General features: G+C 41.4%; 2 protein-coding genes across 2 annotated transcripts in view; one reads left to right on the top strand and one right to left on the bottom strand.

Moving 5' to 3' along the window:
* Positions 1-4137, bottom strand: part of LOC138948298 (uncharacterized) — a 52857-nt gene extending 48720 nt beyond the window's left edge. The window contains exon 1 of the mRNA XM_070319810.1: positions 3792-4137. Coding sequence (XP_070175911.1) covers positions 3792-3911 — 120 coding nt within the window. The 5' untranslated portion in view covers positions 3912-4137. The remainder of the gene's footprint in view (positions 1-3791) is intronic.
* Positions 4138-4429: 292 nt separating this feature from the next.
* LOC138948299 (uncharacterized) lies at positions 4430-23947 on the top strand. The gene is made up of 14 exons (XM_070319812.1): positions 4430-5034; positions 7389-7624; positions 8440-8548; positions 9488-9843; positions 10671-10838; positions 11675-11811; positions 12853-13036; positions 14123-14303; positions 15573-15671; positions 16956-17021; positions 18110-18173; positions 18586-18648; positions 18957-19144; positions 20373-23947. Exons 1-14 carry the CDS (start codon positions 4782-4784, stop codon positions 20930-20932), a joined length of 2664 nt encoding a protein of 887 aa, XP_070175913.1. The 5' UTR covers positions 4430-4781; the 3' UTR covers positions 20933-23947.
* Positions 23948-24801: the final 854 nt, after the last annotated feature.

A 24801-nucleotide genomic window follows, 5' to 3' on the forward strand; every position in this document is an offset into this window, starting at 1 on the left:
CGTGTGTGTGTGTGTGTGTGTGTATGAAAACATGACAAACCTCTCTCTCTCTCTCTCTCTCTCTCTCTCTCTCTCTCTCTCTCTCTCTCTCTCTCTCCAGTATGCTTCTATTAACAAATACCTTTTTTTGTATATAATTTTCTGTAAATAATTGTGTTTCACTGACAATATTTTACAAATACGCGTCATTTATTTCTAAAATGGTGTGCCATTGTGTTCATTCATGTTATGTCTTACTTTCTTATGTGCTTCATCATTGCCCTTAAAGGCACAGTCATCCTCCCGTAAACCATCACAGATACTGTCAGGCTTTTACACACAGTACACACACGCTTTCATTTAAACACTCACCGCTTGAGAACATCCTAGGTGCCCTCCGTAAAGAGCGAGCAATGTTCAAAGAATTTATTTTTGCGTGGTTTATCTTACCCCTGAGCCATCGTGAACCCGTGTGATCCAGTTTCCCCTTTTCACAATGTGGTCGTCAGTTAGTCATTTGAATGCGACTCGATGTGAGCTTATCTGCAATAGCACGTTATTATGTACCTCTGACTATGCACGAAACAAACGGCTTTTGACTGTTCAGAGGAACTGGCGATAGCTATAAACCGTCGTCTGCTACGAGAACCACGACCTTGCGTGACCCTGCTTCCGGGCTTTTCTTTTTTCAAACTTTCAAAACTTCGAATTGTACTGATCTTGTCTTGCTGAAAAAATAATTCTTTAATGATTCAAGAATGTTTGTGTAACAAGCTGTCAATTTATTGTTTAGATTTTAAAAGTTAGGTCTAGTGCCAAAACGCACCACGGTCCGATTGTCTCTGAGACAATCCGCAAAATTAATTCTTTAAAAATTGCTCGCTCTTTACGTAGGGCACCTAGGATGTTCCCGTTTGGTGAGCGTTCAAATGGAAGGGTGTTTGTACTGTGTGTAAAAGCCTGACAGTATCTGTGATGGTTTACGGGAGGCTTACTGTCCGGGCGTGATTTCCGGTATTAAATATTCATAACAGCCGTCCAGCACCAAAACGAGGCGCCATTGTTGTAGAGGAGCAAGTCCCCGAAAATAAATTCTTTTAAAATTTCTCACGCTCGACAGAAAGCAGCCAGGATGTTCCCGTTCGGTGAGCGTTCAAATGGAAGTATGCTTGTACTGTATGTAGACGCTCGGGGAGCTCTGTGATGGTTTACGGGAGGCTTACTGTGCCTTTAACATGTGTAAGTAGCTGTCAACAATGGGCAAAACTTTATGAATTACAAAAATATGTTGTGTATCACATGTATTATGTGTAATTGATGTTGCAATTTTTCATCATCATCATCGTCATCGTCATCATCATCATTTACACCATATAATCATTGTAGGCATTAGTGTCAGCGTTGGTATCGTGTGAATTTTACCGTCGATCACTTTACACACATGTGAAACCTCAATTAACATGTTGCATGTTTCGCTTGTTTGATTTGTATGTTGTCGTGTGTGTGTGTGTTTTTATTTTATATATATGCTTACTTTGTCATTGTGTCGTTTGTGTTTATTTGCTTGTTTGCTTATTTGTTCGATTATTTGTTTGCTGGTTTATTCGTTTAAAGGCACAGTAAGCCTCCCGTAAACCATCACAGATACGGTCAGGCTTTTACACACAGTACAAACACCCTTTCATTTAAACACTCACCAATTGAGAACATCATAGGTGCCCTCCGTAAAGAGCGAACAATTTTCAAAGAATTTATTTTTGCGTGGTTTATCTTACCCCTGAGCCATCGTGAACCCGTGTGATCCAGTTTTCCCCCTTTTCACAATGCAGTCGTCATAGTTAGTCATTTGAATGCGACTCGACGTGAGCTTATCTACAATAGCACGTTTTTTTTATGCACGAAACAAACGGCTGTGGTTCACAAGAACTCTAGCGATGGCTTTTGACTGTTGAGAGGAACGGCGATTTGCACTGATAAACCGGCCGTCGTCTGCTACGACCCTTGCGTGACCCTGTTTCCGGGCTTTTCTTTTTTTAAACTTTCACAACTTCGAATTGTTCTGATCTTGTCTTGATGAAAAACGAATTCTTTTATGATTAAAGAATGTTTGTGTAACAAGCTGTCAAATTATTATTTAGATTTTAAAAGTTAGGTCTAGCGCAAAAACGAGGCGCCATTGTTCTTCAGGGCCAAGTCCACGAAAATAAATTCTTGGAAAATGTCTCACGCTCGACAGAAAGCAGCCAGGATGTTCCCGTTCGGTGAGCGTTCAAATGGAAGTATGCTTGTACTGTATTTAGACGCTCGGGGAGCTCTGTGATGGTTTACGGGAGGCTTACTGTGCCTTTAATTTGTTTATATGTCAGGTTGTTTTATTTGTTTATCATTTATTAGACATTTGTATTAGAAGTAAAACCGGCACGGTTGGCCTCGTGGTAAGGCGTCCGCCCCGTGATCGGGAGGTCGTGGGTTCGAACCCCGGCCGGGTCATACCTAAGACTTTAAAATTGGCAATCTAGTGGCTGCTCCGCCTGGCGTCTGGCTTTATGGGGTTAGTGCTAGGACTGATTGGTCCGGTGTCAGAATAATGTGACTGGGTGAGACATGAAGCCTGTGCTGCGACTTCTGTCTGACCGGCACGGTTGGCCTAGTGGTAAGGCGTCCGCCCCGTGATCGGGAGGTCGTGGATTCGAACCCCGGCCGGGTCATACCTAAGACTTTAAAATTGGCAATCTTGTGGCTGCTCCGCCTGGCGTCTGGCATTATGGGGTTAGTGCTAGGACTGGTTGGTCCGGTGTCAGAATAATGTGACTGGGTGAGACATGAAGCCTGTGCTGCGACTTCTGTCTTGTGTGTGGCGCACGTTATATGTCAAAGCAGCACCGCCCTGATATGGCCCTTCGTGGTCGGCTGGGCGTTAAACAAACAAACAAACAAAAGACTTCTGTCTTGTGTGTGGCGCACGTTATATGTCAAAGCAGCACCGCCCTGATATGGCCCTTCGTGGTCGGCTGGGCGTTTAGCAAAAAAAATATAAAAAAAATATTAGAAGTAAGGACCGGTTGTAAGAAAAGGCGTAGCCTTAAACCTCTATCCTTGAAAAATAAAGTTCCATCATCTCTCTCTCTCTCTCTCTCTCTCTCTCTCTCTCTCTCTCTCTCTCTCTCTCTCTCTCTCTCTCTCTCTCTCTCTCTCTCTCTCTCTCTCTCTTACATTCTGTTTATCAGTATTGTACCCTGCACCTCATGTTCCGGTATTACTTGTGGACGAATGGTAATATATATGTCTGTCTGTCTGTTTTGTCCTAATGTTGTGAATATAGTATATATAGATGCCATTTACAAGAGTGTCGTTAAAATGAACTGCTAACAAGTATATCAAACTTTAGATTTCCTTGAGTGGTAAATGTTGAAGGATGAATGATGATGCGTTTTAGACGGATGCATGTTTTTGATTAAAAGCCCCACAATGATGTGCTTGGCAATTTTTTTTTAAACGGAAAAAAGAGACAACCAGAACCAGGCAGCCGAAAATTAAGTGACAGACAGGTATAGTAATGTCATCTCAGACAGGTAGCAAGTAGCGGAAAGCCGAATGGCCGACTTCAGGTGTGGTAAACACAAATACAGCCGTTTTAAAATGTTTAACGGTAAAACCTACATCTAACGACAGTTAAAACGAAGCACAGGAAGCCAACAGGACAGTGACTTGGCACAGAGAACTTCAGTGTCAGTGTGACCGTGTGTTTTACTGTCATGTCATTTCTTTGGCACCAAGCCGCCATTAAAGAGAAGAAATCGACGAGGACTTACTGGTCGGCGGGACGAAGTAGCCAGGTCTACTGAACCAAAGGTCTTCCAGTAAAACACCACCATTAACGTCCACAGAGCAACTGTTGCACACACTGCGTAAAATGTGTTGTTCATGGCCATTTTGTCACCCGTCGTTATCCTCGCGTTGTGACATGTACTTTACGCCGCAAAGAAAGCATGAGCGCTCAGCTGCGCATTAGACAAATACCGTAAAGTACCTTGTAAGCGCCCAGTATCGAGTAAGCGCCCACCCCCCACTTTTAGTCCAAAACCGTGCATAGGGTATAGTACCTTGTAAGCGCCCACCCCCCACTTTACACCATTGAAATCAGGGGAAATAAAAATTCCGCACTTAATCTGCTAGTTTTGTGAATGATTTCCCTTTCTTGCAAACCTTATCAAACGCCTGCAAGTCAATGATTACAAGATGCCGCGGATCAAATCGTACACCGTTGCATTTAAGCTGTCAGCTCTTGACTAAAACAGCAAGTGAGTTTGGGGTAGACAGAAAAAGGATACGAGAATCGCGAGAGAATCGCGATACCTTGTTACGTCACCAGGCCGGAAAGGAAAAGAAGAAGCTCTCTCTCTCTCTCTCCCTCCCTCCCTCCCTCCCTCCCTCCCTCCACCCATTGCACACCGGTTGGACCGTACAAAAGGTAACGTTAAATTATGCTTGTGCAACGTATGTGGGAGTATCACTTATACCCTCAGGATATCTCTTATCCTGTTGCGTAGCGTTACAAGCAGAGAACAGTATACTGAAATGGGAAGGGGAAAACATGGATCGGGAATTTACAGGACGTCCGCTGTGCTCTCAATCTTCAGTAGTTATTCAGTCCCTCTTAGTTTATCCGAGTTGAGTCTGTCTAGATAATGCCATTTTCCCCACCCCTTCTTCTGTAATTTTTTTAATTTTTTTATTTGACTGTGCTTGAAATGCAAGTTATTCGTTAGATCGTCAGTTTCTACCTTTTTGTCACTGGAAACATGGCTGACATGCGGATGAAGTCACGAGGGGGGCGCTTTCGCCCTGCGAAAAGGCGCTACGTGCCGGTTGTGGATCGGTCCACAAGTAGGGTCGGCAGGCCCAAAACACGCAAAATCAACCTAGATTCTTCTCCTGGTTCTTCGCTTTGCGAGTCGTCGTGGGTTCGCTCCTCAGCCGGCGATTCAACCCAGCAAGGACTCCAAGGTCAAGGAGAGGGTGACGGCGACTGGGCAAAATCCGAAGCCGGCGAAGGTAACACTCCTTTTAAGACAGTAGATCATTAGATGAAAGGACGTTATACCCATTCCGTAAAACTTCAAAGGTATGTAAATGACTTAGGACCTAAATCGGAGGGTTAGATTGCAGTTGATTCGGAGCAATGAATTTACAACGCTAAAGTTCAAAGCTTCAACACCATGACCATACAAATTACAATTTTTTTTCATTCAAAGATTCCATTTTGTTCTGTCTGTGTTTGAACTGCTTTTCGACTCTCAGCATCATGATATTGATGATGACGCAGAGCAATCAACACCTACTGAGCTAAGTTCCTTTTTAAATCTGTTGGCTACAACAGTACAACTTGAACTACAAGTACAAGGGCCATGAGGTTGACATACTTTGGGGTTGGTTAATTTTGTTTGTTTGCGATGTTGCCACATAAGGCTTTAGCAGTTTTTAGTCACATGACTCATTGAATATTTTAAAGATCTACATATTTATGTATTATATGTCTACACACCAATGTCTCATGCACTGAGGAATTCCTGTTATGATGATGTATTGGTAACAATTCTGCAGATTGCTGCAATTGTAATACTCACTAATAGTGGTATGATCATAATGACATGTAATACTCACTGCTGCTGACTCAATCAGTCAATGAAATTAAGCCATGAAACTACAGTGTTGCAACTGGATTTGTTACACATATTTGTCATGCGGTGTCTGCATGAGGAGAGGTACAACCTCTGTCCCCTCTGTTAAAATAGCAAAATCTAGATCGGCACTTTTCAGGACGAGTACGGGTAAGGTCATCAAATCTAGTTTTTACGCCACATGTTTGCCAAGATCTGCAGTCTTGGTTGGAGCAAAACAACGTTTGATTTGGAACAAAAAGGACTGGGTGGTCGGGTGTTAACGCACTTAAGCTCGGAAGCGAGAGGTTGCGAGTTCGACCTTGGGTCAGGGCGTTAGCAATTTTCTCCCCCCTTTCCTAACCTAGGTGGTGGGTTCAAGTGCTAGTCTTTCGGATGAGACAAAAAACCGAGGTCCCTTCGTGTACACTACATTGGGGTGTGCACGTTAAAGATCCCACGATTGACAAAAGGGTCTTTCCTGGCAAAATTGTATAGGCATAGATAAAAATGTCCACCAAAATACCCGTGTGACTTTGAATAATAGGCCGTGAAAAGTAGGATATGCGCCGAAATAGCTGCGATCTGCTGGCCGATGTGAATGCGTGATGTATTGTGTAAAAAAAATCCATCTCACATGGCATAAATAAATCCCTGCGCCTTGAATATGTGCGCGACATAAATTGCATAAAAAAAATAATAAATTAAAAAAATCCCTGCGCTTAGAATTGTACCCACGGAATACGCGCGATATAAGCCTCATATTGACTGATTGATTGATTGAACATTGGAGAAAAAAAGTGAGTCACGGGTGACACAATATCTACACGTACAGGTCTTTGCTAAACGTTCGATCATCTAGAACACTGTATTGGATGGGATCACCACTGCATGGCCCCCACTGATCAAATCTCACTTAGGCCTCAAAGAAAGCTGATAGTGTAACTGTTATGGATATCAATGGTCACACCCTGGAACACCGATTCAATCAAGCCAATCAGAGAGGTTGAATCTTTTGTGTACCTGGAAAGTGTGGGAAGCCAAGGGGGCACTGACAAAAATGCCGCCGCCAGGACTGGGAAGGCACGAGCAGCTTTTATCATGTTAAAGAACATCTGGGCCTCCAGAAAGATCAGCTTATAACCACCAAGCTGCGCATCTTCAACTCCAATGTCAAATCGGTTCTACTCTATTAAAGTATCAATCTATGTCTCTGAGATGTGGAGAATGACCAGCAGAAGATTCAGACTTTCACTTCATCAACACCTGTCTGAAGCAAATCTTCAACTTGTTCAAGATCACATTGACAGGTGAGATATGTGTGCAACGAACGAAGAGCTGCGGAAAAGGGCGGGCCTAGAGCCAGTTGAAAGCCAGATTCTGAGGAGAAAATGGGCCTGGATTGGACCCCCCCCCCCCAGAAAACCAACATCCAGCATCACCAGCAGGGGAAAAGAAAGAGAGGGAGGCCGAGAAACAGCTGGAGGGGTGACACAGAGGCAGAACAAAAGAGGCAAGGCAACAGATGGACAGAAACGGACAGAACAGCCCTGAGCAGAGTGCGATGGAGAAATGTTGTCAATTGCCTATGGCTATGCTCCGCTGGGGGCAAAGGGCCTAAGTAAGTAAATCTGGCCTTCTTCAGGGAAATGTTACTGAATAAGTTTGAAATTATTCAATTGCTTATGCTGCTGTAGACATCTTTGAATAAAAATGTAACCACATAAATTTACATCGACTTCTCTCCAGGGACAGCCCACAGCGCACGCAAAACGGCAGACGAGGATCGATGGTCTTCTCTGCGACCCAAACTTCTGCTAGCAAGACTTGCTGCACTGTGCCCTACCCAGAAGTGCAGCCATTGTCAGGGAACTCAAGAGGAAATCATCAGGTGCCTGGACTGTGGTCCTGCTGTTTTTCTTTGCGATGCTTGCTCTGCTGAGCTTCATGGGACATTGATGTTCCACAGGCCTTACATATGGAAAGTAAGTTCTTTTTGCCTAGCCTAGACAACATAGACAGCATTAATTAAAATTGAAATGTAGCAACTAGTATCTGCTTTTCTGCATTCATGCATTAAGCTCAGTTTCAGTATCAATTTGGATCAAGCACACACTTCAGTCTTATTATATTATACAGGGATGAGAAATAAATACATTTTATGGTTGAATTAGTTTGTAAAAGACACCCTCTTTATACAGTGAAATCAGTTTTTTTAAGGAACGTTTGCTCTGGACATTACACATACAGCACAACTGTCAACTGCAGATTTGTGCTATGTATTTGTCTGCAAAACTAATTCTGTCCAAACATGTTCTGCGCAGCTCGCAGCCCATCTGCTGGCTTTTGGTCTCTAATTGGAATGATGGTTTCATTACACGTAAGATCCTGAGCAATTCTGAGGCAATACATTTTTTGACACGAGGAAAACTCAATTTCACCGGCACGGTTGGCCTAGTGGTAAGGCGTCCGCCCCGTGATCGGGAGGTCGTGGGTTCGAACCCCGGCCGGGTCATACCTAAGACTTTAACATTGGCAATCTAGTGGCCGCTCCGCCTGGCGTCAGGCATTATGGGGTTAGTGCTAGGACTGGTTGGTCCGATGTCAGAATAATGTGACTGGGTGAGACATGAAGCCTGTGCTGCGACTTGTGTCTTGTGTGTGGCGCACGTTATATGTCAAAGCAGCACTGCCCTGATATGGCCCTTCGTGGTCGGCTGGGCGTTAAGCAAACAAACAAACAAAACTCAATTTCACATGTACATTATTTTATTTGTGCTGTTATTTTATTTCATTTTAGGAAAACAGAATGTACTGCCCAGCTGTGACGAAACCTCACCTCAGACAAGCAACAAGGCACATTTGCAGTGATGTTAAAACTGAGAACATTGTAGTGTTTGATAAGCACGGTAAGCATGTTGTTTTTCTCAAAAAAATTCATCGTCAATCATGTTCAGGAAACAATTATCAAAAGTTATTTGCACACAAAGTCCAGGTTAAAGAGTATAAATATGTTGTTTGGCTAATTTTTTCCAAATTACTTTTTTTTTTTTTAACAAGACAAGTTACATTGTAATAGTATTGGTGTTTACCAATCAGGTCTGTCACTTGTGAGCTCTTGCAGTCTAGTACAAAATGGTCAAAAGTAAGGTATAGTATAGATGTGCTTAAAGTGTCAATATCTTCGACTATTGTTGCTGTTAGGTTTCACAAAAGCAAACAAGATACAAGAAAAGAAAGATTGTTGTGAATGTGTTTTAATTGTGAAAACATGCAAAGGTGGTGCAAAGAAGATTATGAATTTATTCAGTATTGATTGGAAGAAATGGCACAGGTGTAATTAAACAATGATATTGATGGTAAATATCTTAAGTCTACAGCAAAAGTCGCAGGGCTAGGAAATAGACTCACCCAATGACCCATGAAGAAGAAAAAAAGGGATAAGCTTCAGCAGTCACACTGTACAACCCAATGGGGAAAGTGACCTGAATTTGCATAAGTGTAACCTCAAAGGACTTACCCTTGTCATACCATACCTTGAATTACCTTATGAACTACTGTGCATGATGACCTGCTGCGTATTTCATCTTCTTAATTTTGTTTAACCTGTTTACACAACTCATGACTCAAGTTGGATGAAAATAATCTGAAGAAAGTTCCCCTTGATTTGACATTCCCCTAAAAAGGAGTGTACAAGCATTTTCAATAAAGTCAGAGAGAGTAAGACACAGTACACATCACAGATAACTTTTGTAATGTATGTGGGGTTAATCACTTAATGTGGCCTTGTTATCGCTGACTTTTTTGTCACATGTGCTTATAAAGAATTCCTGTTATTTCAACTCCAGGTGTTTCTCATGATGTCATGCTGGATACATGCTGTCATGAGGACATCACCATCACCATGCTGCACCATGGACTTTGGCCAGCAACGCCATGCAGCCCAAAAACTGCTTTCAGCTTAGAGCTCTTGGAGCTGTGCGTGTGCTTTCAGCTCTATGGGTGTCTGTCGATCCAGGCTTTTGCCAAGTCACTCCAGGAAGTTGACAACCTGATGGGTGTGCAGTTGGCAGCCGCGACAAAGCCAGGTTTATACCGAAATCTTCTGGGAGCGATCAACGAGTATAGATACCATCGCAGCCAGATAAACAGAGAGAAGAAATTGTCTAACTTCGAAGTTACTTCATGTGACATTTGTGCCAAGGTAATGCTGAGTACAATGTACTAGATATATAGGCAAATATTTAATAACAATCTCCTGAAAAGTTTGTGTGATGAATATGGAATATGTTTATTGATGAAGATCTTCCCCGAAATCGGCGTATGCTGCCTGAATGGCGGGGTAAAAACGGTCATACACGTAAAAATCCACTCGTGCTAAAAACATGGGTGAACGTGGGAGTTTAAGCCCATGGACGAAGAAGAAGAATTAATGATGATCCAAATTTTCGCCCTCATGGGAGGCTTCTTCAGGGTGATAGAATGATGAAGCTGAAAAAGAACGTATTCAGTAATGGTTCTGTGAATATGGTTACTAATGGTACTGAACAACCGTTCTGATCAAACAAGTTACAAAATGATTTACAAGTTTATATATATATGTATACATAATTGTAAACTTAAGACCGGGATTAGAACTCACGACCTTCTGATTAGGAGGCCAACGTCTTACCAGCCCATCACTTGCTATATAATTGACCCCTGTTAAAGGACTCCCCCTCCAAAAAACACCCACTTACTGGGCCTTCTTCTTTCTTTTTTTTTATGTTGAGGGGAGCAGGAGCAAACGACAACACAAAATTGGCATGTTCTTTGTTTTCTCACCTGCTGGTGTAAAGGTAATTGATAGCTCTGCTGTGCATAACCCCATTCAATAACTCGTACATCTGTGAACCCTTCAGTTTTTCTTGCTTTGTTGACTTTTGGTTTTATACACCCCTAAATTGTCGTTGGGTGAAGATATCGAGGGGTTTGCACTGTAACAGCATGTTGCATAGATCATTTTTCTTAATGAATCATTTTTCATGACAGGACAAGAGTCGGTGCATCTTTTCTCTCGACGGGAACTTCGCTCTGGTCCACAAACAGAGGGGAGAGTTGGCGCAAAAATCTCGTCACACGACAGCCTTCTTTATCCCAGATGATAATGTGCAGGAGTTCACCCAGAAATGGTTGGCGGACAAGCGACGGGTCGATACGGTATGGGCTTTTACCATGATATCATTCTGTAGCTAGCTTTTACTTTTGTAAATATTCAATGCCATTTGAGCTGATATTTAAGATTGCATAACATTACTAAGTCTAATGTCCACACCATGATTAGCTGAATGGACGGGCGCAGTGGTGGTAAGACGTTGGCCTCCAAATCGAGAGGTCGTGAGTTCGAATCCCGGTTGCCGCCGCCTGGTGGGTTAAGAGTGGGGATTTTTCCGATCTCCCAGGTCAACTTATGTGCAGACCTACTAGTGACTTAACCCCCTTCGTGTGTACACGCAAGCACAAGACCAAGTGCGCATGGAAAAAATCCTGTAATCCATGTCAAGAGTTCGGTGGGTTATAGAAACACGGGTATACCCAGCATGCTTTCTCTCAAAGCGGCGTATGGCTGCCTAAATAGCGGGGTAAAAATGGTCATACACATCAAAATCCACTCATGCAAAAGCGAGAGTGAGCGTGGGAGTTTTAGCCCATGACCGCAGAAGAAGAAGAAGATGGGCTGAATTTGTTTTTAAGAAATTATCAGAATATAATATTTAATTCAGGACAGAACTAAACATTCACAAGAACCTGGGTAGCAGTGTTATCTCTTTTGGATCTCTGATTAGATTATGGTTGAAAACAGGGTCAGGAGAGAGTGAACTACTGGAAAGTTATTAAGGATAACACTGAAATTCTTCAGTTGCACACAACAATGCAATGTTAAAAATGAATTCTGTCATTGTGGGTAGTGTTGCTTCCTCCGATTATCACTGATATAGAACTAGCATACCAGCTTGAACTATCACAGACTTTTAAAAGTTGAACATCTATTTTAGGATTGTTCCCAGTTTCAAGCTGGGAACACTATAAGGAGCAAAAACAAGACAGACAAACTGGACGTGACCGGTGTTTTTGGGTCCATATGCCAGCATGAATTTCCAGGCCCCATGCTCAACATGACGCAAGGAGAAAGGTTGGTGCTTTGGATAGTTTATGGTGTAAAAATAGGTATCAGACCTGGCCAGACTAATGGGTTAAGACAATACCTACACTTGTTATTCAAAGATATTATTAATGTGTGCTGTTAGTGTTATTTCCACTTGACTGTTATTTTGAATACTTTGTTTACACTTCAGCCTGGTCATGACTGGCACTTACCTCAAAATCTTGCTTATTCTATAATACTTGCATTATTGACCCCAAATTTATTGTACATGTATGTGTAACCAGGTTTGAAAAATGTAAAGGAAACACAGTTGATATTTGATCTATTTGTGACCAGGTTTCAAAGAGATGGACAATTTAATCGAGGATGATTTGATGTTATGAGGAGAAGTGTTAGGCCGGACTCTGTGGTCTATCATTCACAGACACAAAGAGATACACGTCTGTCAAGTCTCTCCATACCGTCCACAAGAGATTAGACAACAACAGCGGAATATACTGGCATGGTTATCTTTTTATTCATGTCTCTCTTCCCTCCTCCTCTCTGCCTACCCCTAAAAAACATGGTGGCCACATACCACAACAAAGGAAAGTGACTATATTTTCTTCATAAGTGAAGCACTACAGAAAATATGTCCTCTCTTTCTCCCGTGTTTGGGAAAAGTTCTCTCCCACTCTCTAGTGGGTAGAACACAATGCAAAGCAGATGGCAGTCATGCAAGCAACCAATCAAAATATAATTAGTGACCACAACATTCCAAATAGATAACGCGTATCATTAGTAAAGACAAGAGAGGGGGGGAGGGGGTGTGACGGACTTAAATCTTCCAGCCTAGCTGCCAGCATCTCTGACTGATTCACCTGTATAAGAATACATGACACCCCCTCATATAACCAGATAAAACTGATCGGGAGCAGGGTACACACTACATGCAAACATCAAGCAGCTACTGCTCGGAGGTGTGGAAGGACTAACAGATTATAGCCAATGCAATCAATGAACAGAAGAGAAAACTAGTTTTGTGATGATTGTTTAATATCTATTTGTTTTTATGTCTTTTTGTTTTAGCATGGCCTATCCAGCTATGTTGCTGTCCATGTTTGAGGGAAAAAGCCACAAACAGCAGCTGGTCATGTATGACATCGGCTGTCAGCTGCACAAGCACCTTCGGCTAAGGATGAGCGACCTTGTACATCAGTTCAGATTTTCAGTCCCCGCATTTCATCGCTTTGCGCACACCATGACTTGCCAGGTAAATAAGATTTGCGCTTTACTTGTACATTATGGCTGAAACTGTACCGAACAATATGTATTTCATCTGTATTTATAAACTGAACATCAAAATGTATGAATTGCACATCATGTGCTGTTATTCTGTACTTTCATCATATCATCCTGAAGAAGGCCGTTTGTTACTGACAAAATATTAAGAACGTACCAAACCTGGTTACTATCCCGATTGTGTCCTCTTTTTGTTTAAATGTCTATATGTATGCTTAAGGCACCCATCAAATTGCATTTGTTTTGGTATTCCCTTTTTGAGTCACTTGAGAAAAAGTGACTCTATGTAATCGGTCAGTGTTAGTCTGTCCGGCCGGACGGCCGGCCGTCCGTAGACACCACCTTAACGTTGGACTTTTCTCGAAAACTATCAAAGCGATCGGGCTCATATTTTGTTTAGTCGTGACCTCCAATGACCTCTACACTTTAACGATGGTTTCGTTGACCTTTGACCTTTTTCAAGGTCACAGGTCAGCGTCAAAGGAAAAATTAGACATTTTATATCTTTGACAAAGTTCATCGGATGTGATTGAAACTTTGTAGGATTATTCTTTACATCAAAGTATTTACATCTGTAGCCTTTTACGAACGTTATCAGAAAAACAAGGGAGATAACTAGCCTTTTCTGTTCGGCAACACACAACTTAACGTTGGGCTTTTCTCGGAAACTATAAAAGTGACCGGGCTCAAATTTTATGTGAACGTGACTCATTGTGTTGTGAATAGCAATTTCTTCCTGTCCATCTGATGCCTCATATAATATTCAGAACTGCGAAAGTGACTCGATCGAGCGTTTGCTCTTCTTGTATTGTCCCGAAAGCGGTTAGTGGCTGCCTGAATGGCGGGGTAAAATAGTCATAGGGGGTAAAAATCCACTCATGCAAAATCATGAATGAGCCTGGGAGTTTTAGCCCATGAACGAAGAAGAAGAAACATTCAAGTGAGAATTGTTTGCAAAATCCTGTCACTTTCTACATTATTTTGTTAATCAGCTGAAAAGTCTACTTCAGCCTGTTCATGGTCACATATTTTGAAGTGTTCCCACATTTTGTTTCAGCTGACGTATGGGCAGCGATGCACTGTCGGGGCTGCACTCAATGATGGAGAGGGGATGGAGAGATTATGGAGTTATCTCCGAAAATTTGCACCTGCCACGAAACAGATGGCTCTTTCCAGCCTGGAAGATCTTTTAACGGATGCCCTCTTCGCCTACTCACAGAAGAGCTTCTTGGGACTTGGTGGGTGTAGAGCTAGTATTGCTGATCTAGTTTGCCGGTCGTAACTTCCTTCGTATTAATTATTTTCTCATAAAGACTTCTTAAAATGGAAACAAAAGTCCCCCCCTCCCCCCTTCAAGGCCTCTGAATAAGCTTGAAAAAATTGCCTTGTGCAACTCATGTTGTCTTTACAACTAGGTATTGTGAAAAATTGAGCAGTCTGTGCAGACTTAAAGGCACAGTCCTTCCCCCAAATCAGTTGTACCCACTAATTATCACATCTGCCAAGGCTTTTACATAGGATAAACCATCTCTCTTGGTTTAAACTGTTTTATTCAACGTTTGTGCATTATTTACAAAAAACGCATATTGAGTAAACAACAACAAGCATAATGCTTATAGTGGTGTTTACAGTTTTCTAGATGAACATATAAATGGCGGCTATTGTACAGTTTAAATGAAAAGCAAGCAAACATGAAAAGAAAATTGAATGAAAATTGTACATCAGAACAAAAATCCGTTTAAGAATACATATATAATATTTATGGTATTAGCGAGTAAGAGATAGAGAGGGAGGGAGGGAGGGGGAGAGTGAGAGAGAGGGGGAGGGGGAGAGAGGGAGAGAGAGAGAGAGAGATGTTGGATTGTTTGGAGCAAAGAGGGAGGAAGAGGCTTTGAAGGGGGTGATGTTAAGGAGAGTTTTTGAAGTGGTAGCTAGAAGTCTTTACAGCCAATGTGACAATTTTGAGGGGGTTTGGTTGGGGGGAGATTGTAAACCATCTCTATTCTTTGATACATACCAATAATAAATGACCCGACTACTTCGTGGACCTTTATTGTTTTTAGGAATGAATTTGTCAGATTTACATCTGAGGCTATTTTAATTTTATGGGAAATTAATTCATAAAAAATGGCCATGTTTTTTTTTTGTTTGATTAGCTCATACCTTGTATTGGTGTGTCTCATACTGTTTATGCTATCAATATTGTCTGCTCCTGTCAAGAGTGTATATGAAACTTCTGTTGAATTAAAATAAGAAAGGATGCAAGGAAGGAGATCAGCATTTAGACCCAAGGTCAGGAAGTTTTCAAGTTTTGTTTTGGTTTGCAACTTCCTTCAAACCTCAGAGAGTTTGATAAACATATAATAGTGCAGAATTTGATTGGTAGTTTGATTTTCTGTACCATGCCCTAAACAACGCAACGAATTCAGAGGGACACTTTATATTTGACTTTTGCACTACAAGTTCACCAGAAGCTCTGCTTAAAGAATTCATGCTGTTTTTGTCAGGGCAGAAACTGTGCAGACAAGTAGCCACTGCTGACAGTCTGAAGAAGAAGTCCCAGGCTGAATGTGTGGTCCTTGAAGAGGAACTGAAGAGGAATTTGCGTAAGTGTCACTTTCTCCACCAACCCTCTATTATTCACTCTAAACGACTGTGCTTTGGAATTCTTCTTCTTCTTTTTTCATGGGCTGAAACTCCCATGTTAAATGCTTTAGAACAAGTGGGTTTTTAAGTGTATGACCGTTTGTATCTTGCCAATCAGGCAACCATACACCGCTTTCGGGCAAAGCATGCTGTGTATTTTGTATGTTTCTGTAACCCACCAAACTCTGACATGGATCTTTTCACTGCGCACTTGGTCTTGTGCTTGCGTGTACACACAAAGGTTGATGAGGCAATAGCACTGCAGGTCTGCACAAAAGTTGACCTGGGAGATCTGAAAAATCTCCACCCTTAACCTACCAAGCAGCTGTGAGCGGGATTTGTAATCACGACCTTCCGATTAGGAGGTCGATGCCACAATGGCATTCTAACTGTCCATATCTCTTTTTACACTTAGTCAATTGTGACTAAATGTTTTAACATAGACCGGGAGTTGGGAGGAGGATGTGGAGTGTGTATGTGTAGAGCATTTCCAGGAAAAGTACCTGACCGATCTTTATGAAACTTAACATCAAAGTTCTCCCAGTTGATATAAAAAATTACAGTTTTAGTAATCGATCCGATATTAATGTCATCTTTTTCTTAATAAGTTCCTACATTCAAAAATATACAGATATATAAGGTTTGGATAAAAAGAAGGTGAAAAGGTTGATATCTTTCTACCTAGAATATAGTTTTGTCTAGCTAGCTTGCATAGTTATTGTTGCTATTACTGCTGATGCAAGTGTCGAGCAGTCAAAATGTTCACTCTCTTACTCTTAAGGTCTGAGGCACTGACGAGAAAACAACGAACAAAAGCCAATTTGGTGTTGGCATCTTCTCCATTGAATAATAAAGACAGCAAAGACTCAAACTGCTGTACCCCACTTTTCACCAATCAAGCCCCCTCCTACTGGGTACACATGCACTCAACTTAGCACGAGACTGACATGGCTCCTATTTCCACTCGCTTTACTTGGAACCAGACTATCCAAAGGCTACTCTGTTATCAATTTGGTTGTGTTGAAATTGGATGACCCTCTGTCTGCATAGTGCAGGTATGAGTTCTGGAAATGGGCGTCCATATTTTTCAGGTGGCCGCTAAAGAGGGTGCTGAGCCAGCCTGTTTCTACATGTCGGGTGTCTGTTGGTGCTAGGGGTCGTACATTGTAGGATTGCTGTATATGTAAATAGATCCACAAAGTACAGTACAATAAGCTACAATTTTCTGTTTGATACTTTTGCAGCTGGTGCTTCAGGGGACTGGCTGGCTACATGGCAGAGAGCTGCATCCTCACAGAACATGCATCAAGGTAAAAAAAAAAAAAGATATACATGTACACTTTATGACATTTGCTCGAATGTTTCCAGTGTAAGGTATAGCAGTAATAGTAAAATATTTAGGAGACAGGAGGGCTTTTCATGGAAGGCATATTTCTTCAAGTTTGTCAATCTATGGAACTGGAAGTTCCTATTTATATCAACTCAGCAACAAATTATAACACCAGTTTTTGTTCCCAAACGTTATCTTGGCTTTCTGTCACTTTTTGGATTAAAGATTTCTTTTATTTGGGTCACATTACCACCTTCCAAATGAGGGTATTCCCCCCTCTGCCTAAAATAATTTGTCGTTTTTGACATACAATATAGTAGTCAAACCATCTATTTAACCAGAACAGGTTTTCATTTCGCAATCTTGCATATTTCTTGGGTTATGTCTTTCCTTCTGTTGCAGATTTGTTTTAATAAAAAAAATAATAGCATCAGTTAGTTAAAAGTACTTTGCTGCAGAGGAATTTCTTCCTAAAGTTTTATTGATGAATAAGTATGTGTATTACATACATTGTTTGGACCAGCCAAAACTCAATCTGGTCAAGAAAATGAGTAATTATGATTCTTGGTTAAAAAAAAAAAAAAATTAATAAGATTTTTTCTTCTTCAAAAAAATTGTGGATGTTTAATATGTCAGGCTAGTGATGATGTGGGAATATGTGAAATATTCTTAGTGTTGAATAACTAAATGGATTGACACACACGTTACATAAGTTTTCTTAATTCTATGAAGCTGGAACAAGTTGTTGTGTTTGTTTGTGTTATTTTTATATTTTTATTTATTTTTTTTTTTTTTTGGGGGGGGGGGGGGGGTGTAGTGGTGTTATAGTTAGTGGAATCCTCCTTTTAAAACCTACAAAACCTTGACAAAATCAGGTCTTCAAATGGGGGTAAACTTACCTAGACGCTATGGAGGGGTGAGGGTAACAAAGGTGAGACTTGCTTTTCTATTTAAAAAAAAAAGTTTTAGCTTCAAGTCAGACAGTTTTTCAATCACTCAGTGTGTTTCCTAATCTACCTTGCTTTTTATTTATTATTGTCAGTGTGTATAATGAATTTTTACCTGCAGGTACAGAGAAACCCACAGCAAGAGAGGAGTTGGCATTCACCATTATGCAACTTGCAGAAAAGAAGTGAGTAAAAGATGAAAAGTAAATAAGGATAGCAGGAGTCACATCAAAGTAGGGGGTCCAGGGAGTGACTGTGGCTGTGTGTGCTTGAACATGTGCGTTCTGGCTCCCTGTAAAGCAAGGGGAAACAGGAACCACGTCATGTGTGCGTGCATGCATTTGTGTGTGTGTGTTTGTGTGTGCGGTTGACGAGGCGTATCTCACTATCTGCAGATGATGTCGACCTACACCATCATAGACCTTTGTTCCCAAAGCCAAGCCAGGAGGATGATGATTTAAATTTTTGGATTAATGACTGATGACTTTTTATATGACATTTTAGAAAAGAAAAAGTTGTCATTTGGCAGGACAGGAACAATCATGTAAATTTAAGTAATTATGTTATAGTCTGTAAATCTCCCTAACTTGTTTGCAGGGCTCTGTCTCAAAAGGATAATCCTCCAAGGGCAGAAGGGAAACTAAGTGAAGACATCCAGAAGTAAGTTTTATGAGCTCACCTGAATACACAGTAATTCATAGTATCCAGTATTGTTTATCTGGCCGTCTGGGACACAACCTTGCACACCAAACCATTGCTGAGGTTTGACATATCAATGATATTGCTCACTGGAGTTGAAGCCTTCAGTTGATGATACAATCATGTTCAGAAATGGTGAACTTCAAGCAACTTTGTCATTTTGCAATGAGAGGATAGGTCTTTCTTTACAAGAACACCTTCTTTGCATTTACTTGAAGCATGCTAATATTGCTTGCTGTTTATGTCTTGCAACTTACTTGGGGTTGCAGATTGGAAGTTCAGGCAGAAAAACTGAAAAAAAGGTGCCAACTTCAAGAACTGCCTGACATTGCAAACCCCACTACTCTCAGAGAAGGAGCGGCAGCCAAGGTCAAACTGCACCGTGCTGCCCTTTCTGCTGCCCTCAACCTAGCAAAAGAAAGGCAATTCCTTGATCACCTCATGAAAAAGTATGCTGGTAAGTTGAGGCTTTGCAATTGTCCCCTGAGGGATTCTGTTATTTTTGTGTCATGTTAGGTACATGACAAACTGATTTAAAACTTGAAACAGGCTGTCCATAAAAGAAAAAAATAATGTCCATTTCCATCTGTGAAATGATTATGTTTACTACAGTAGCCATGATTGGGAAGGAGTGTAGCTTTACTTTTTTCTTCTTCTTCTTCAGCGTTACAGAATTTTCTGGTTACGTGTGAGCTTGTTTGCCCATTTGGGTTCCCCAAACTATACTCTGAGAGCATAGTCAGCTTCACTCCGCTTTTGTTGAGTAGGCATGCTGGGTATTTTTGTGTTTCCATAACCCACCGAACTCTGACATGGATTACAGGATCTTTTCCGTGCGCACTTGGTCTTGTGCTTGCGTGTACACACGAAGGGGGTTAAGTCACTAGCAGGTCTGCACAGAAGTTGACCTGGGAGATCGGAAAAATATCCACTCTTAAACCACCAGGCAGCAGTGACCGGGATTCGAACTCACAATCTCCCGATTAGTAGGCCGGATGTCTTACCACCACGCCACTGCGCCCGGCATACTTTTTTTTTTCTAATATTGTTGTTAGTTAGATTTTTCCATTTCGTTTGTTGAACATTGGTATTCAAGTTTTTGAGATGCTGTGAAATTATTAAAATGTTTCAATGCTTTTATGATAATAATAATAATACGAATATTTATAACGCGCACATATCTCACCAACAGGCGACTCAAGGCGCACATACACTCATTCACACACACGGAGACTTAAAGTCACCAACACGCACACACCATCAACCATTAAAATATGTACAGTTATTCAGGGTGGGATGGGGTGGGCAGTGTTGAATGCATGGATTATGTGGAAAAAAGGAATGTCCTGAGTGCAGATTTGAATGATTCAAGGGACTGTTGTTGACGGAGGGGGGGGATAGTGTGTTCCATTGGCTAGGTGCTTGGAAAGAAAATGAGCGTTGACCTGCTGTTTTGAGTTTGGTGTGGGGGATGTTGAGCTTGAGGGAGTCGGCAGATGATCTGAGTGCTCGTGAAGGGACATAGAGAGAGAGAGAGTCGGAGAGATAGGCAGGGGCGAGACCATGGAGGCATTTGTAGGTGAGAGTGTTGATTTCAGATAGAGGCCACACTAGAAATGAAAGTACAAGTAGAGCTGTCCTTGTCTTTATTGTGGAAAAAAAAGTAATCAAACATTTCTTTGCAGATGGTCAGGCAGTTGCAGCCAGGATTGGGCTTCGAGTCAAAACAAACAGTCAACTACTGGCCAAAGTGGAGGCTACACTTGCAAGCTACGGGATCAAGGTAGACAGCAAGGAGCTGAAAAATATAGACAGCCCTGTCTATTCCCAGGTCCATACAACTGATCTCATCCCATCCCAGAAAAAAGCCGCTCTAGCGAAAGCTGACTATGACCGAGCCTGTGAAGCTGAAACCGAAACCAGGAAGGACATGACACTCTTCCTGCAGTCTCTTGCTGAGAAGCAGAAGGCTTTAAACAAACTGATTGAGCACATTCCAGAAACCCCAGAAGAGACCGGCGAGAGGCATCTCCTTTGCACAAGACAAGTGCTGTTTGAGAAGGTCCATGAGGTCTGTGCTACAGACTTTGCCAGGCACATAGATATTGATGAGACCCTTGCATATGTGCCAAGCAGACTGATGCGTATGGTGGAGGACAACTTGCATGAGCCATGTTTTGACTTGCACATTGAACTTGAAGATCTGGAATTGGAAATCCCTGACAGTGAAGATGAATTGGAGTAGGAGACTTTCTCTTCTTTTTCTTTTGTTCATGGGCTTAGACTCCCACGTTCACTCATGTTGTTAGCACGAGTGGATTTTTATGTGTATGACATGGATGACATGATCTTTTCCGTGCGCACTTTGTTTTGTGCTTGCGTGTATACACAAAGGGGGTATGCACATAAGTTGATCTGGGAGATCGAACAAATCTCCACTCTAAATCCACCCGGCGGCAGCGACCAGGATTTGAACTCCCGATTCGGAGGCCGACGTCTTACCACAATGCCACTGCGCCCGTTGAGAGTAGGAAAGTTGAGCTGTACCAATGCTCTTTTTTTGTTAAGACCGTGGCAGAGTGGAACTGTTTGGAGGAGAAGGTTGTCTGGGCAAGCTCTGTTGCTGCATTTTCAGCAGCGATTAGCAGAAGAGATCTTCAACATGCAAGTCAAAACATGGCTCATGCAAGCCACTCTGCACTAGCGCCAACAATGATTTGAACCAGCTTTTAGATTCAGTTACGGATAGGATTTACTATCATTTAGGGGGTTGGGGATCTGCGTGTGGGGGAAGGCTGGGGGTGTCACTTGGATGCTTCCTGTTCTTCAACCGCCCCCTCTAACCCCACTAACTCAGAAACTATAGAAATAGGAGGAATGGCTAAGACCAAAGAATTCCTATTATTACAAATGTTTTGATTATGGGGTTGTGCTCTCTCACTTCCGTTGCGACGATAACCTCAAAAGGTTCCTGCAATGTATTAATCCTAAGATGGTACCTGTACTCACAATGTGAATTTCAATGAACCTCTTGTAGTAGGATCTGCGGTATTGCCATGTTTGTTTAGGGGGAGGGGGTTGCGGAATAGTTTAAACACTCAACACTTTGACAAACCTGTGAAACTGAAAGAAACTAGCGCCTGTGCCGGAGAAGATGTGTTGTGCTAGAAGTAGAACCTGAACATCTGTAGGATATGATTTTCTTGTGTGTCTACATTGCCAAACATTGCTTTTAACCCATTTGAATGAGTGATCCCTAGTCTATGCATGTGTTACATGCGATTTTGTTTTTGAACAGTTCTGTTCTTTTTTACTTTTAAATAAGTGAAGGGAAGTCAGCACTCTATGTATATCCTTTGCTTATTCAATCTCTAAACAACGCGCTGCCTAATTTCGTTTGAGATATGATTGGGCTTTGAGTTAAAGCAAATAGAGAACAACTGGCCAAAGTAGAGGCTACACTTGCAAGCTACGGGATCAAGGTGGACAGCAAGGAGCTGAAAAATATAGACAGCCCTGTCTATTCCCAGGTCCATACAACTGATCTCATCCCATGCCAGAAAAAAGCCGCTGTGCTACAGACTTTGCCAGGCACATTAGACATTACTGAGACCCTGGCATATGTGGTTATTCAATCTGTAATCAACACTGCCTCATTTCGTTTGAGATATTTTAGTTTTATTCAAGTGTTTACTATGTTAAAATGTGTTGACGTAGACTGGGAATCGAGATGTGTGTGTGTGTGTTAAGAGTGATGCAAAAGAAATTACTGAAAAAATCTTCATGAAACTGTGCATATATATAAAAAACAAAATGTAATGCTTTTGCCTGGGGGACAAATAGGGCAAACAAACTCGCGTGACATTGTACACCAATCAGTTGTGAGCGGCGTGTTGCTACAAGTTGTCAGGGAGCACGTGTTAGAAATGCAACTAAATAATTATTGTCCAAATTTCATGTGGTTTTGTTGGACCTCTCTTTTTGCAAGGAAAGGCAACCTTTTGCTGCCCATAAAAACTTGACAGGGTTATTTCCATAATTCGTAAATTAGGCACTACGTTTGCATGCTTCCTGGAGACTATCTGAACCCATCTCTGTTGTCAGTAATGGTTAACTCTATGCAACAAGTGTTAATGATTTGGTCCTGGTTTTTGAGTCACTTGAGAAAAAGTGACTATGTAATCGGTCAGTGTTAGTCTGTCCGGCCGGCCGGCCGGCCGGCCGTCCGTAGACACCACCTTAACGTTGGACTTTTCTCAGAAACTATCAAAGCGATCGGGCTCATATTTTGTTTAGTCGTGACCTCCAATGACCTCTACACTTTAACGATGGTTTCGTTGACCTTTGACCTTTTTCAAGGTCACAGGTCAGCGTCAAAGGAAAAATTAGACATTTTATATCTTTGACAAAGTTCATCGGATGTGATTGAAACTTTGTAGGATTATTCTTTACATCAAAGTATTTACATCTGTAGCCTTTTACGAACGTTATCAGAAAAACAAGGGAGATAACTAGCCTTTTCTGTTCGGCAACACACAACTTAACGTTGGGCTTTTCTCGGAAACTATAAAAGTGACCGGGCTCAAATTTTATGTGAACGTGACTCATTGTGTTGTGAATAGCAATTTCTTCCTGTCCATCTGATGCCTCATATAATATTCAGAACTGCGAAAGTGACTCGATCGAGCGTTTGCTCTTCTTGTTTTAATTTTTTTTACTGTTCTTTGTTTTGGTGCAAATTTATGTTGTAAATGCCACAGACTCTGAATGCAAACATTTTGATAGTATTTGTATGCTTTTTGTTTATTTGTTTTTACTGTCTAGTGACTCTCCATCTCCCACCCACCCACACACTCCCGTCTCCACCCTACCACCCCCAAGTCAGTAAAAACAGTTCTATTTTACTGTCGCTTTTTGTTCTTGTTTTTGTAGTAAAAGGTGTCAGTTAGTTTTGATGCTAGAAAATGTTTTGGGCGAGTGTTGTGGTCAGTTGCAAAATATATGTAGTTATGATTGATAACATCTGTGGTGGAGTGTGTGTGTGTGTGTGTGTGTGTGTGTGTGTGTGTGTGTGTGTGTGTGTGTGTGTGAACTATCTCAATTCAGATGCAAAGCTCTCAATTGTCTGTGAAATTCAAATCATGTAAGCTCGATCAATCATGTTTGGGTGTTGAGTCAGTTAATGTGAATTATGTGTGTTTTATCTTGCAAGTCTTCTTTTTCAAACTAGAGTAGATACAATAAAAGTGCTTTGAGGTTTGTAACAGTGTTTGACTTGAGTGTGTCTCTGATTGTGTCTTTGCCTGTCTGTCTGTGTCTTTTTACATTTAGTCAAATTTTGACTAAATGTTTTAACATAGAGGAAATCGAGACGAGAGCCGTGGTGTATGTGTGTTTGTGTCTGTGTCTGTGTCTGTGTGTGTGTAGAGCGATTCAGACTAAACTACTGGGCCGATCTTTATGAAATTTGACAGAGTTCCTGGGTATGATATCCCCGGACGTTTTTTTCATTTTTCCATAAATACCTTTGATGACGTCATATCCGGCTTTTTGTAAAAGTTGAGGCGGCACTGTCACACCCTCATTTTTGAATTTAAATTGATTGAAATTTTGGCAAAGCAATCTTCGACGAAGGCCGGGGTTTGGTATTGCATTTCAGCTTGGTGGCTTAACAACTAATGAGTGAGTTTGGTCTTTAAAAATCGGAAACTTGTAATTAAAATAGTTTTTTTATTAAACGATCCAAAAACAATTTCATCTTATTCTTCGTCATTTCTGATTCCAAAAACATATAAATATGTTATATTCAGATTAAAAACAAGCTCTGAAAATTAAAAATACAAAAATTATGATCAAAATTAAATTTCCGAAATCGTTTTAAAAACTGTCATCTTATTCCTTGTTGGTTCCTGATTCCAAAAACATATAGATATGATATGTTTGGATTAAAAACACGCTCAGAAAGTTAAAACGAAGAGAGGTACAGTAAAGCGTGCTGTGAAACACAGCGCAACCGCTACCGCGTCAAACAGGCTCGTCACCTTCACTGCCTTTTGTACTAGCGGCGGACTACGTTCAGTTTCATTCTGTGGGTTCCACAGCTTGACTAAATGT

Source organism: Littorina saxatilis, linkage group LG15 (assembly GCF_037325665.1).
Source record: "Littorina saxatilis isolate snail1 linkage group LG15, US_GU_Lsax_2.0, whole genome shotgun sequence".
Lineage (NCBI taxonomy): Eukaryota > Metazoa > Mollusca > Gastropoda > Littorinimorpha > Littorinidae > Littorina > Littorina saxatilis.